Source organism: Lycorma delicatula, chromosome 12, assembly GCF_047948215.1.
Source record: "Lycorma delicatula isolate Av1 chromosome 12, ASM4794821v1, whole genome shotgun sequence".
NCBI lineage: Eukaryota > Metazoa > Arthropoda > Insecta > Hemiptera > Fulgoridae > Lycorma > Lycorma delicatula.
This window is the reverse complement of record NC_134466.1, coordinates 6,587,611-6,602,389: the sequence shown is the minus strand read 5'-3', so window position 1 is coordinate 6,602,389 and position 14,779 is coordinate 6,587,611. Positions and strand designations below refer to the sequence as shown.

At 33.5% G+C, this 14,779-nt stretch overlaps 1 protein-coding gene across 1 annotated transcript in view; it reads right to left on the bottom strand.

Moving 5' to 3' along the window:
• Positions 1-14,779, bottom strand: part of NaPi-III (Na[+]-dependent inorganic phosphate cotransporter type III) — a 144,192-nt gene that overhangs the window by 59,637 nt on the left and 69,776 nt on the right. Inside the window, exon 4 of the mRNA XM_075379761.1 lies at positions 5,123-5,266. Within this exon, the coding sequence (XP_075235876.1) occupies positions 5,123-5,266 (144 nt within the window). The remainder of the gene's footprint in view (positions 1-5,122; positions 5,267-14,779) is intronic.

Here is a 14,779-nt window from a genome sequence, read left to right as displayed (position 1 = left end):
TTCTATACTTCGGTCGGCATCGTAAAACTTTAAAATGGAAAAAATTTATGACGGTAATGAAGAATGTTAAATTTACATTTACTTTGTTTCGCCATTATAAAAGACTCGCTTTGTGTATCCGACCGAAATTGAAATGAAGGGCTTTTAAACAAAATGGAAAAAAAGAGTTTGGGACAAACACATGAAGAAGTAAGTTTTGAAATTCATCTGTTAGAACACCTACCGTCGATGAATTTAACGGCGGAAAGAAAAGTAATTCATAAAAGCAGTAGGCGATGATAAGATGACATGAAGCAATTAAACGGTTATCTGAAGAAAATAAAATACCGGATGATTTATAAGTCACCACTCAACATCCAACTTAAAAGAAATTTTCGATATCTAAATAATTTCTCTAGAGAACATTTTTCCATCAGGAAAAACATCACGACAACAGCGATAAAAAATTCACTTTCTCATTAATCTATAAATAATTGTAAAAAGCAGAGACGTCGGCAGCATCTAACAACCTTTAATGTTTTTTAAAAATGCAAACTTAAGCTCAATATCAAGAAGAGTTTGCCTATTTAGGAAGTCAAAATGTCAAATTGATCGCACGTTTGAAGTTTAATATCTGATTTCGAAAAATCAGAAACTGTACCCATCGGTATTCATTCTGGGAATCCATAAGATTTAATTAATGATAGTTTTGTATGAAATTGTTGGCGAGTTCTCCTAGTAAGTTACTGCAGACGTTTTGTTTGGACAGCATCGATTACCTTATGGAAGTATTCAGCAAGCAACAAAACCGTTAAAGTATTGTCAATACTTTCCACAGATTCCACGTAATCACATCAGTAGGATTTCACTTTATGAAAATCAACGTTTCGTGTCTAGCAAAAGAATGCGATCGTTCGTATTTTTTCCTCGGTGACAATGATATTTCAGCTTTATCAACAGCTTATAAATTTGAAATGCAATATTCTAGACTTGACCGGACAAAATTTAGATCGGATTAACGAAAAACTATTAATTAAAAGAAACTTTATTGTAGTTGGAATATTCAAACATTTAATTTTATTATTTTAATAGCGGGCTGATTAAACAAAATTTATGTTTATCTTTTTTTTTCAATAATCGGTTTCCCCGATCTGTTCTGCCCGATTAAACGGTAGCCTTTAAACTTTCCATTTACAAGTAGGTTTGTATTCAGATAACTTCTTAGTCGAATGAAATTATTCTATCATCCTCGACTGATCGATCCAGTTTTTTATTTATAAGCTATTATGCTCAAATAATAAGCATTACCAGAGTAGGTATAGTTAGATGGCGGGGACTTAATACGATATTACCTGATTGTTGTTACAGGCTGACTAATTTCTTTTGCGGTTTACAATGCTCTCAATCTCCACAAATTAATTTTTGCAGCTTTTTGAAAGATAATTCTTATTTGAAAAACCTCATTCATTCATTTGATTAAATGAAAAGTAAGCGTTATTTCTAGTACACGGAAAGGAGCGGACGGATAGCGGAAGGTATCCCTGCGTTAATAAGGGGGCTAATATAAAAATATCTATATATACCACCCTCATTAATCACGGAACCCCTGGACAACAGTCCCTTGCTGCTGGGTCTTTCTTACTAAAGAACAGGAATTTGTCTATTTAATGCCGGTTATACGAGTATATTGTTTTTTTTTTACAGACGAATTACTTACTGATCAATTTGAAAATCTTTACTCGGGGTGAACCTGGGAGACTAGCAACGTATTTGCGTCTTTCTCCCGGTACGATTCCCTACAGTCCGACCACTGAAGGCCTGTCGGTACTAGTACCTTTCATTTTAGCAGCGATGCTCCTGATTCTACTACGCAGAAATAATATTAACAGTTTTCAACCGACACGGAAAAAAACAATTTCAAACATGCACGAGATGAATGGAAGTATTTCCATAGTTGTTGTGAGATCGCTAATAACATTTTAAAAATGTATTTTTAAAATCATAAATCTGTATAAAAAAAAATATATACGAGTACTATAGTTTTTAAAAATTATATTAATATATAAAACAGCTACTTTCCGAGACTTTTGGATCGCTCAGTACTACGTTAATGTTAAAGGTTATGAAAGAATAAGTACACAAAAACGTCAAACCGACGAAACGGAACGATCGGTACATTTTATTTACTAGCAAAAAAGAAATATAGTTCACAATAAGCATTCATAAGCGGTCACAATACGCCATTCTAAGAATTTTATCCCGCTGAGCTCATATTCGTTTTGACTTAATCGTTATGAAAAAAAACGAAAAACACGTACAAATTATAAAATATGTAATTAAGCTTATCGTATGTTACCTACTTAATATTCAAAGGATATACTCAATTAACAACTTTAACAAACTCTATATTAAGAATAGACGATGAGTAATATTGCACACGCATAACAAGAAATAAGTTTCAATTACGAATGAAGACAGAGAAAAAACAACGTTAAAATTGTTTCACATTCGTTACGAAAAGATAGTTAAAATCATTTTTTTAAAGAAAAAAATCAACGATTAATACTCGATCTGAAATTATGGAATTATAATTACTTAAACTTCAACATTAGAACCTCTTAAATTCAAAACTTCCACGGTTCAACATTTAATCGGTTTCAATTGAAAAAAAAAACTAAAACTTAAGAAAAATTATTTTACAAAAACATTACCGACTTTAAAAAATCCTTTGAAAAACAAAAAGGTAAAAAACTAAATTTCTAACATCGTGGCATCGCTGAACGTTACAAAAAAGCTCATACTATCGACTAGTGAATCGATAACTATTATATTACAAGTCGCGGAGCGATCAACTTCAGCGAACAGAGGCCTCAATACTAAACATTATTACACATCGAAATCAATTGATTTGCAAAAAAAAATATATCCGAAGTTTCTATATGTATCGCGACCGTCTAACACAGCTGTTAGCTGAATTAATCGCAAGATGTGTTCACAACATACAGTGACTTATACCGTACGGGTATAATCGTCTACTCGCTTATCAGAAATAGAGTGAATGCTCTCCCACCCTAAATTCCAGACGATTCTCGTTGTGTGTAAGCACGTGTCATACCTCTACAAATAGTTAAGCTATATCTATAAACTTCTGACTATAGATCCTAAATTTTGAGCGACACTCGCTTTTGAAGTGAAAGCCTAGTTTACAAACTGCGACCGTTATAGCCAGAAATTTAACCGGATTATAACCAAGTTATACCGTTAATTCCGCGAAAAATTGGTATGTTGTGAGGATAATCGAAATGTCGACTCGTCGGTACAGTATTTTTGGGGGGGCATAATTACTCCAGACCATATCGATATACATTTGCGATTTTGTTTCCCCGTCGATGAGATCTGTGGAAGAGGAACATACGGATCGATACGTAATTGTTCCGATGACTTAATTATTCGATTTTACTTATACTTTTATGCAGGCACAATAAATTTCAATACGATAGCTTTAAAAGTTAGATTTGTACTAACCGTTTTTGTGACGCCATCTGTATCAAAATAGTTGAGGTACATAATGAAAAATGTCAACTGTCAAATATAATGCGATTGAAACGTAAAAAATACACCTATAAAATTTTTCCTTTGTTTCCAAATGTATTTCTAGATAACAATATCTACAATTTTCCGATTAGATGACTGTTTTTATAAAAATAATTCATTTGCGTGTAATTAACCGAGCAATGGGGATCGGATTATAATCTTGATTCGATTCTTTCTAGGTATATGTTGATACCGTTGAACGTTAAGCGATAGTTTAAATTTAGTTTTATTAAATTACATTTTAGAAACTGAAAAACGGTAAAATTTATATCGACCCTTGCCCTTCCAAACTCTTACATCGTTCTGACAAAAACGTTTGACCCGACTCCTGAGAGAAGTCATGAAATCACAAAGAGACTGAACATCGTTAAAAAATACAGTAACTTTCTCTTCAACATCCTTACGTGTTATTAGCATCAGAACTAAGGAATTTACAAAATTTTGTTAAAACATAGAAGTTTTCTTTTTAATCTCTTACTCTGCCGCTAAATACGTTAATCTTCTTGAATGCAAGTATCAGAAGCGAATCGATCGTATTTTAACGATCCGTAAGTAACGTAAATCATTTTTGTTCTAGTCTTTTCAGCTTCAGAGTGGAAAAGTAATATTTCCCATCGCGTTGAAACGGAAAGGTTTTGCGGTATCGTATTTTTAGCTTTTCGATAGCTTGTGAGATGAAATAAATGTTTGTTGTGCCTGCTCTCACAGCTGTTAAAAATATTTTAGTCGATTTAATAACATAAAGACACATATAGAAATTTGAGATTACAACCGACAGTTATTAACAAAAATAAAGATTAATAATTTTTAGTAATATTTAACGATGTTTAAAATAAAATTATGAATTTTTAATTAACAGGTAATTTGAGTTAATTACCTTATTTACGCTTTAATTTAAGGCATTACAGTTACTGTACAACCGATGCAGAGTAAACAGTTCCCAAGACAGTCCTCAGACAGATCCCTACCAGATACCGTGAATATTTTTCAGGTTCCATCATTCTTAGCACGAAGAGAACTTAGTAGGGTTGGACCACAAAACCCGTAATTTGGAAGAAGCGATCGCATATACAGTAAAGGGTTGCTGAGAATCGATAATCTACCCGTTAGGATAAAAGCAGTCGAGTATAGTTTAATATCTTCCTCAAGGGTCTTCTACTACTACCGATTCAGAAAACGAGAGACAGATTGCGGGAGACTCAAGCTGCGTTCATGTCGTGAAACAATAGAGGAAGATGACTTTGATCGAATAAGAAATGAAAATACGAAAGCCGGAAACAACGAAGAGATAAACCGTAAAAGAAAATCCAACCGGAATGCAGCAACGGTTGTTTTAAAAATAAAATTACCAGAGGCAGGAAGAAAGGATGTAAAATAGAAGGGCTATACGCGTCTAAATCCTGTGTATTCATAATAACGAATTAAGACCGCAGGAGGATAGGTCACCGATCCTCATACACGTATGTATAATTTTCAAATGTAATTGTAAAATAAAATAACAAATAATACGATAGACGAAACAAAATGAGATGTTAACAAAATACATTACCGATTAAGCCAAGAGCTTTCCATTGGATTCCATCAGTACCTCGACAAACTAAGGAAAATCCAACTGTCGCTCCGACGATCGAATGAGTCCCAGATATTGGTAGTTTGAAAAATGTCGCTACTAATAGCCAAACAGCACTCCCAGCTGTAAACAAATAAAATTAACAAATTTTTTGAATTAAAATGTAAGTACATTAGCCGCCATGTAACGGCGAGCTTGATCGTGCTATACTATCGTTCTCTGAAACATTGGCACACCGTGATTAGTAATCTCTTAGTAGCATAAACGTGACGCGACTTATGTCGTGTACTAATTGTCACCGCTACAAGTTTGTCGTTACTCGGCGGCGATTGTAATTATTCTTTTTTTTTCCGTGTTGCAATTACACGGAAAATTTTATCGATATAATCATAGATCGCATATAATTCAAGAAAAGGGAATAAATCCAAAATAAAAAACCGTATAAAATAAAATTAACAAAACAGCATTTGTTTTATTAATTTACTTTTCCTCAAGGGTTAGATTTCCTGATTTATTCTTACCGACCTCCGTTGTCCAATTAACCTTTTTCATATCGAATTATTATATTTAAATAAATAAATAGCAATCTTCCTCTTCTTCAACCGCTTTTGTTTTGAGGCGTTAGAACATCATTTATAGGATCAATATTCGGTTTCATCTAATAGCCTTATTCCTCAAAATGCTGCTCTGAAATCTCTTGATTCTCCTCAAAAACCTCATTTCTTCCGTTTGAATTCGATCGATGTGTAAATCAGTCGTCATGCACTATTTATTACCGTATAGTAACGTAGGTATTGTTTCACCTGTACGCATCGCTATGCGTGTATATCTCTAAAGTTACCTTAATTACATTTGAATTATTCATTATATTATTTTGTAGTCTGCCGATAACATAACCAAAGAAGTGGCCGTCAAGGTGACTACTATAAGATAAGAATATATTACCGTGGCTGGATCCAGGTTAACAGCTGAAACAATTCCCGCGTTAATCGTCCGAAGATAATGAAAGGATATATACGGTCGGGAGATAATATATAAAGTCGGAATCGAACGATTAACTCGTAGAGGGAATGTATCTAATCGAAGGATAATCGGTAACCGGTCTTGGATAAAACTATAAATTACGTCGCGAACAGAGGAGAGGTAACCCTCTTTGGTCGATCATTCCCGTCTTTTATCTTTCCATTTCTATATTTTCAGTCCTTTTTCTTAGATAAGTACCACGGAAATTGTATCAGCCAATGCCGTGTTTTCACTCGGGATGATTCGTACCTTCTAGCAGTCGGTCGCATAACTATTTCCTTTATTAAGCCAGTAAATCTGACGATGAGGCCGTTTAGGAAATATGTTCCTATCCAGGGACTCCACAAAAAGCCAAACTAATGTTTAAGGTGTCTAAAGGGTAAAGCCGATGTAATACTTTTTAAATATAAATCCTACGATCGATATTTATTTTTCTTACAACGGTACCAAATATGGTACTGCCCTTGCATATCCATACCATATATATTCACAAATAGTGAGCGATTTGTTAACTGTTTACAACGCACGCCATTACTGTTTGCTTATTAAAACATTTATAAACTGCAAAAATGCAAATAATTACTAAATGTTTTCACGTTAAAAAATATTACTAGTAATCGATCGTAAAAAAAAATGCAATAAAAAAGTGTTTTTTCAGATGAAATAGCAGTTGGAGGTTTTTGTTCTCTTGAAATGCTATTTATTGAATCGATTCTAACTTCAGCGAATTTAGTTATTAATTATCTTTATATCTATGAATTTACACGGCTTTGGCCAACGGTAAACTATTCTTTGTTCTTTCAAATTATCAGGTCGTACGGGTGGAGTATATTGCCTCAACCAAGACTTCTTAAATATGCTCTTTTTAATTATACGGCTCAAGTCTTATCTATCACCTGTTATTAAGATCTATCATTACAGCGATGTAGCAGTAGCGTCTCGGCCTTTCATTTGGAAATCTCAGGTTCAAATTCTGGTCAGGCATGAAATTTTTCATACGCTACAAAATTTCCACTTGATATTCATTCCCGTGCACAAGCTTCAAGCGTAAATGACGAATTAGTCATTCCAAAAAAAAAAATTAATTATTTCTATTAAATGTTTTTATCGATCGACTAATCAAAAACTTTTATAATTATTTTAGGAATTCAAAACAACGACTTACTGTCAATCGTTCATTATTCTTACTGGAAGAATAAGCGATTCAACTGACAATCTTTGTTCACGATGAAGAGGTTTAAAAATTAATGGATGAATCATAAGCTTAAAATTTGTGAATATGTTTAGGAAAGAAGAATACGAAAATTATTGATCTAAGAGAAAATATTTTGCGGTTATGAACTTTCTTGATTAAAGCAGTATTCTAACCAAAAATACCGTTTTGTTTTTGTTTATTATTAGCCAAGTTTTTTTTTATATTAGAGAAGATAATAAAACTATTCTGCTTTTCTCTAGAAGATTGTAACATATGTAACTAATGAATTTATATATAGTATCATCTTTTTTGGACGCTAGTAAATTGTTTCAGAAACAAAAGAAATTACCGAGATATAAATCTTTAAGCATCAGAGACCCGTGCAAAACCGTTTTAATTTTTTTTTCTAAATTTGAAAACGGATAAAATATTTATTTATTAAACTGTAATTTCGGTCAGGCGTAATAACGAGATGATTTATTATTTCCTAAACACAAAATTTCTGTATTAAAATTCTTGTTTTCACTTCCTTGTTCGAAGTAGAGAATGTATTGCGATCGCGAAACATTTCGGTTTTCATATTTCAAAGGAAATATCCATTTTGACCATCCTTGAAACAATTTTTACTAATTTTGGTGTGACAATGTACGTACGTATGTATCTTGCAAAACTCAAAAACGATTAGCCAAGGATGTTGACATTTTGAATGAAGCACTGTAACATCTAGTTGGGCGCCTCCCTTTTTGATTGCAATCGAAATTAAAATTTTAATCAGTGAAATATTTTGATCTTAAAGAGAAGCATATCGGTTCGAATTAGACTTCATCCCTTATTGTTTTAATTTTAAATTTTCTTTTTTTAAATCAAATATATATTTCCTGTTTAGCCTCCGAAAATTACCGTTGAGATATTACTTCAGAACATGAATGAAGATGATATGTATGAGTGTAAATGATGTGTAATCTTGTACAGTCTCAGTTCGACCGTTCCTAAGATGTGTGGTTAATTGAAACCCGACCGCCAAATAACACCGGTATCTACAATCTAGTATTTAAATCCGTGTAAAAATAACTGACTTTATTAGGACTTGAACACTGGAACTCTCGAAAATCAAATGTATTTACTTAATATTAACCCGCGATTGTAAAAAAAATGTTACAATAAATAATAATTCAATGATAATAAAAAAAATAAATTAATAAAAACAGAAGTTAGTGAAATAAAATTTTATGTACTTTTAAAAACGTGTAAATGTAATTAAATACTCATTACGTAATAGATTTGGTGAAACATCTGATTATTTAATATTAATAGAAAATTATAATTTACAATCTTATTAGTTTTGGATTTTCTTCTTTTAATTCATTACTTCTTTGATATTTTTGGACAATATTCTCCTTAAGTCGGAGTTGATTATAATTTCGTTTGCCGATCGTTTAACGGCTCTTTGGTTTGACATAATTCTTCCGATGTCAATTTGCGTACGCGTTCTCTAGTTTTCAAATTTTTTCTCTTTATATTCATCATCCTCTCTTAATCTTTTTATTCTTCCCGTGTTATCCCGTGTTATTTTCTTCTCGTGCAGCATTTTCTTTCCGGGCGATGATAACGCCCAGGAATTTTTCGCCCGCAAACAAAAAAAAAAAACATTTTCTTCATGTTATCTTTATTTTTCCTGTACGATTGTTTCTTTTTAATTTTTGACTATTCACCAAATAATCCGATAATAAAAACTGAATATTTTACACCGTAAGGTCAAAATTAACATTATACAGGACCACTATACACTGTACAGGAGTTCACTAAACGGAATATTTTAATTATTAACTTTTGTTAATCCGCAACCCAAGAAGATACGAATAATACTGAGCTAGTAATACGAGTAATAAAGGAATTTTTATTCTATCCTAATATTTTAGTGACGGTGTAATAGTCCACTTTATTAAAGAATTGGAGGATCGTATCTCACTTTCAAATAAAATAATTTTAAATGTGTAATGTAATTCAATAGGCATACAAGGAATTCTGACGTGTTGTCCACATCAGATTTTTTTAAATTAGGTATTCATCTTTATAACAAATTTTTATCTTAGGAAATTTGAAAAAAAACCATCAAAGGTATTACAAATTTCTCCGTTTTTTCCAGGGAAAGATATGATCAAGAGACAGATCAATATCATCTGTTTCCTTCTTTATGAGATATTATTACTGCATTAATAATTTAACTACATTTTTTTTTTTAATCAAGATGGAATGTTGTACAATAACTGAAGAATATCTGAATTGGTGAATGAAGTTTATATATATATATATATATATTATTATTATTATGCTTTTACGGTCAACATGGGACCACTTAAGTCAATTTTAGTTGGATCTTTTCTGAGAAAAAACGTGTTATTTTACTCTTCCGAACTGCCCAGTATTTCTTCATCCGTTCAGATCTTGCTTTCTTTTCTTCATCTGTAATCACCCTCTTCGTTGTATTTTGTCTTTTGTTTAAATCTAATGTTTTTGTCTTTTATCTTTGTAATTTTTCCAGTTTTATTCTGTAGGTCGGTCGGGGAAATTCCCAATTCTTTCATATTCTCTCTAATTTCTTCGATCCATCCTACTTCTAGTTTTTGGAACCAGAGCTTTTCAATGATATTTCTCGACAGTCTTGTTTCCGGCGTCCTTATGAGACGACCAAAGAAAGAGATTCTTTTTTTCCGCATTACTATGCGGAAAAGCCTGTTACTGATACTTCAGTAACAGGCTCTATTTCTCGATACACCACCTCATTTGGCACAATCCACCATCGGCCATCTTTTTGGTGTTTTTTACCGATACACGTTCTGACAATTCTCCTCTCTATTTTCAGAATTTTATCGATTCGCCTTTTCTGAGTGATTTTGAAAAGGGCCTCGCTTCCGTATGTGCGTTCTGGCTGAACTACAGTTTTATAACGTTTAAGTTTTGTTTAGTCGAAAGGCATTTTTGTTATACGTTGACCGAGTTAATTTTCGGGATTTAATCATTTTATTCGTCCTGTTTTGCCGTGTCGCTTTTTCAATTAAATTATAATTTATTATTTCCCCTAGATATTTAAATCGTTTTACTATTTTAATTTTCTGATCGTTTACCGTAATGCGCTCTATTACCAGAGGATCTACGGCCATCAGTTCAGTTTTTTCGAAAGAGATATGAAGCCCTATCTTTTGTGCTAGGTTTTGAAGGCTCATGATTTGTGTTTTGGCTTCTTGAATATTATTTACTAAAAGAGGGGGAGGGCATCTGCAAATCCCAACTTTAGTGCGATTTAGTGCGATGGAGTTTTTCTTAGTACCCGTTTTTATATTTTTGGGATTTATTTCATACCATTTTCTCGTGACAAATTCGAGGGCCCAGTAAAAAAGGAGTGGTGAGAGGCCGTCTCCTTGCCTCAATCCAGTTTTTATGGAGAAGGGTCGAGAGAGTTCAACTCTGAATTTCACTCTGGACAGGGTATTGGTTAAAGTTAATTTTATATATATTTTAACACAAATATATATAGTATATAAGTATATATATATATATATATATATATATACGAGGTCTGTAAATAAAGTAATGAAACCGGTTTAGAAATACTTTTTATTTACAATCCAATTATACATGGACTATATCACCTTAGAAACAGTTCCCTTGGAAAGCCACTCAACGCTTCAAATGGTTTTCCTATTCTTCATAGCAGTGTTGGAACTAAGAAACCGGAATATCCTTCAGACGGTCGGTTACAAATTTTTTACGTTTTCTGCTGTTCCAAAACGGTGTCCTTTGAGGTTTAAAATTTGGGAACAGGAAAAAGTCGCAGGGACTCAAGTCAGGTGAATAAGGTGGTTGAGGAACTACAGGAATGTTTTTCTTTGCCAAAAAACTCATTAATTGAGAGTGCAGTGTGTCAAGGTGCGTTGTCACGATGCAGCACCCAGTTGTCTTCGGTAGCCGGTTTCATGCGGGCAACACTTTTCCACAGTCTTTCAAGAATTTCTAGATAAGCATATATCGATTGAAAACGCTTTAAACCCCTAAAAAGTTGGACTCGTGACAGAGCGTTATCTCCACACGCCCTCTTCAATTTTGAAAAATTTCAGTAGCATTCTCAGCGAGTTTAACACAAAACTTGATCGCTCATAATTAGTGTCACTCATTTTTGTAACGCACAACAAAAACTCGTTTCACAAAAACTTTGTTTACGTCTCACGTGGCAACAATAAACTAAAAATATTAATACCTAATATAAATTAGCTGTTCATATAACCGTATGTTTACTAGTAACTTTACAGTGTTGCTACTTTGGCAGTCAAAAAACTAGTTACTTTATTTACTTTATAAAAGATCATTACTTTATTTACATACCTTGTATATTCGATTAAGTTCATTTATTTATACAAAAGCGTAAATATTGACGATCATTAAAGAAGACTGGATAATAATATGTTTAAATTATTTTTAAAGATATGATTTTATGGAACAGTAAAATAAATAAATGCAAATTTTTTCTTCCTTATTTTATTTGCAGTTTCTTACAAAATATTTACTTATTGTTGAAGCATTATCGCATTATGTTAACATGAATATAAACTATGCATTCAGTTAATTAGAATAGATGTAATGTTTTTTTTGTTTTTTTGCCTTCAGTCATTTGACCGGTTTGATGCAGCTCTCCGAGATTCCCTATCTAGTGCTAGTCGTTTCATTTCAGTGTACCCCCTACATCCTAAACAATACAGATGTAATGTTGTTTATTTAAAATTCTCAGAACAGCCACTCGAAGAAGAATAAAAACGTTAGGTACCTAATCACCCATATTTTTTTTTTTTTTTTTATTAATAATAAAATGCTAAATCAAATATTAGATAGAATGATGCAATATACCGCAAAGACTTTTTTAATCGACCCATTTCAGTTAAGTTGAATAATGAGGTCTGAGATGAGATTATAGTCATGCTAAGCTACATGTAGCACAACAGGTGGTAAGAATAAACCTACTGAAGTTAATTTTCTAGGATATGTTCGCTTCTCATCTACAAATTTCTACTCGTAAACCGATTAGTTCACGATGATATTTTTACGATAGTTTTCGATCGATGTATTGTCGATTTACCAATAATAATCATTATTATGAATGAAGCAATATAGCCCTCATTAACCGGTCATTCTTTTCATGTAAAAATCTTCTAAAATCACCTTTGCTGAAAGGAATTTTCATGCTCTAAGAAGAATTAGGAATCGGTCAAGTAAGCCTTACGTTTGGAGAATTACCTCGGTATTTCACAGAATAATACAAAAAAAAAATAATTTAATTTACTCTTCTTCTAGTCGGCACTCTGGGACATCGCAATCTACAACTATTCTATTACCTCTTCTCCTTCTGCATCTCTACCTATAAGGCCATACAATAAAATAATGAAACCGATTCTTTTCGACCTGATGTGGCAATCACAATGCACCACGTTTAACTTCTTTCTTTCCGTGACTGCGAGTCAACCGTTACGTTACAGGAGCCCCTCTATTTGGAATAGGGCTTAATAAGTGAGGCTGCGAAAGTGTGTATGTGTGCATATTTTGCAATTTCCTTTTACGTCAAGTTCGGTAAAAACCACACGGTAAGTTACTGCAAGCATCGGTAAGCTTTTAGGAAGGAAGTTGTAACAAGAGCACAAGTTTTCCACGGTGGTGAAATTTATTTCTGAAAGTAGAACTAATGTTGAAAAAGTCCATCGTAGCGGAAGACCACCAACAATACGAGCAGATGACAACACGGTAAGAGTACACGAATCGATAGAGCAAATCGATAGAAGACCACAGGACGGTCGCATGCCAAAATGAAATGCATGTTTGGTGCTTTTTTGATTCTAAAAGCATTGTTCACAAAGAGTGGATGCCTCATGGAAAAATAGGAATTTAATAATGCTAAATTACAGAAAGGGTCTAGGAAGACGTAAAGAGTTAAAGCTAAAAATTCGAGTATCGCAGAAAAGGCTACTGCAATTTCGGTTACAAACGCGATGAAGTTGAAAGCAAAGATCGGCAGTGGAAGAGTAAGAAGAAGACAATCAAAAGGGAATAATATAAAACGTCTTGTTGAAATGATGAAAAGAAAAGTCGGCACTGCAGGGCGGGGATTATATCTTAAGCTCTACCCTTTGACCGGATCGGGGATGAGCGGTAAAAAAAAACATCAACGTCGTCGTCGACGTCTGCAATAAAGGGAATACCAGTGCATCCGCTATCGAATATAGAACTGATGTGGTACGCGAGAAAACTAAATACAAACGATTTTCGAGGAGTCTGCATGCTGGACGCATTACCCAAAAAACCGAAGACTAATGAGTCTGCGATAGTTATTCTTGATCGCAGTACCAGTCGTGGAACACACTGGGTATGTTATAGAAAACGTGGACGAATGGTGGACTATTTTGATAGTTTCGGTAATTTGCGTCCACCTAACGAATTGATGCGTTATTTTCCATTCGATTCGATTATAAATTTCAACTACAAAGCCAGACAGAATATAAACACGGTTATCTGCGGACATTTATGTCTTGAATTTCTCAGTTGTGGTTCATCAGTCTACAAGTAAACATCATCATCATCATGTTCTGCATAAGTGGAAATGCGTCGTTATTATATGCTACATTTTTTCCACCGTTGAATTTGTCTGATGGCGAATGGAAATTGGCATTGATAAACTTAACATCGTATAACTCGATTCCGAATGTCGAAGAGGGAATCAACAACACAATTATTGCCGTTTCAAATAAATTTCCAGAAACGATTAAGCTGACACTACCGACCGTATTGTACGAAGCGGGTGATATCACTAAACGTTTGAGCGATGAACTCAAAGACAAACACCAAATAGATTTACTTATGCATCCGAATAACAATACGTTAAAATGTGAACTTAAATGCAGTGCTGAGATCGATCTATCATCAAGAGATAGTTTGGCACCGCTGTTGGGGTTTGATAAAACTAATCTAGCGGCGAATATATAGCAGGAGTCATCGAAGCCGGTTGCTATTAACAACATGAACACCGTACGAGTCGAATGCAACCTTACACAAGGCTCCTATACGAACGGATCAGAAGGACATGTGTTGCATGAATTTACGATAAGCGAACCACCGGTTTCAAAATAATCGAATAGTCGAAGAATATAATATATCTACCGGTAAATACAAAGAGCTTAGACGAGATTGCTATAAAATTAACCGATCGAGACGGAAAACTATTAATTTCCGCGGTGAAATCGTAACGGTGAGATTGGATTTACAAGAAAAAAGTGAGGTCGGATTTACAACCGACCGATGGGGATATTATACAATAACGATGGTAGTAGTAGTAGTAGCGAAACGATACGCAGATTGATCAGTCGACGTACAAACATCAA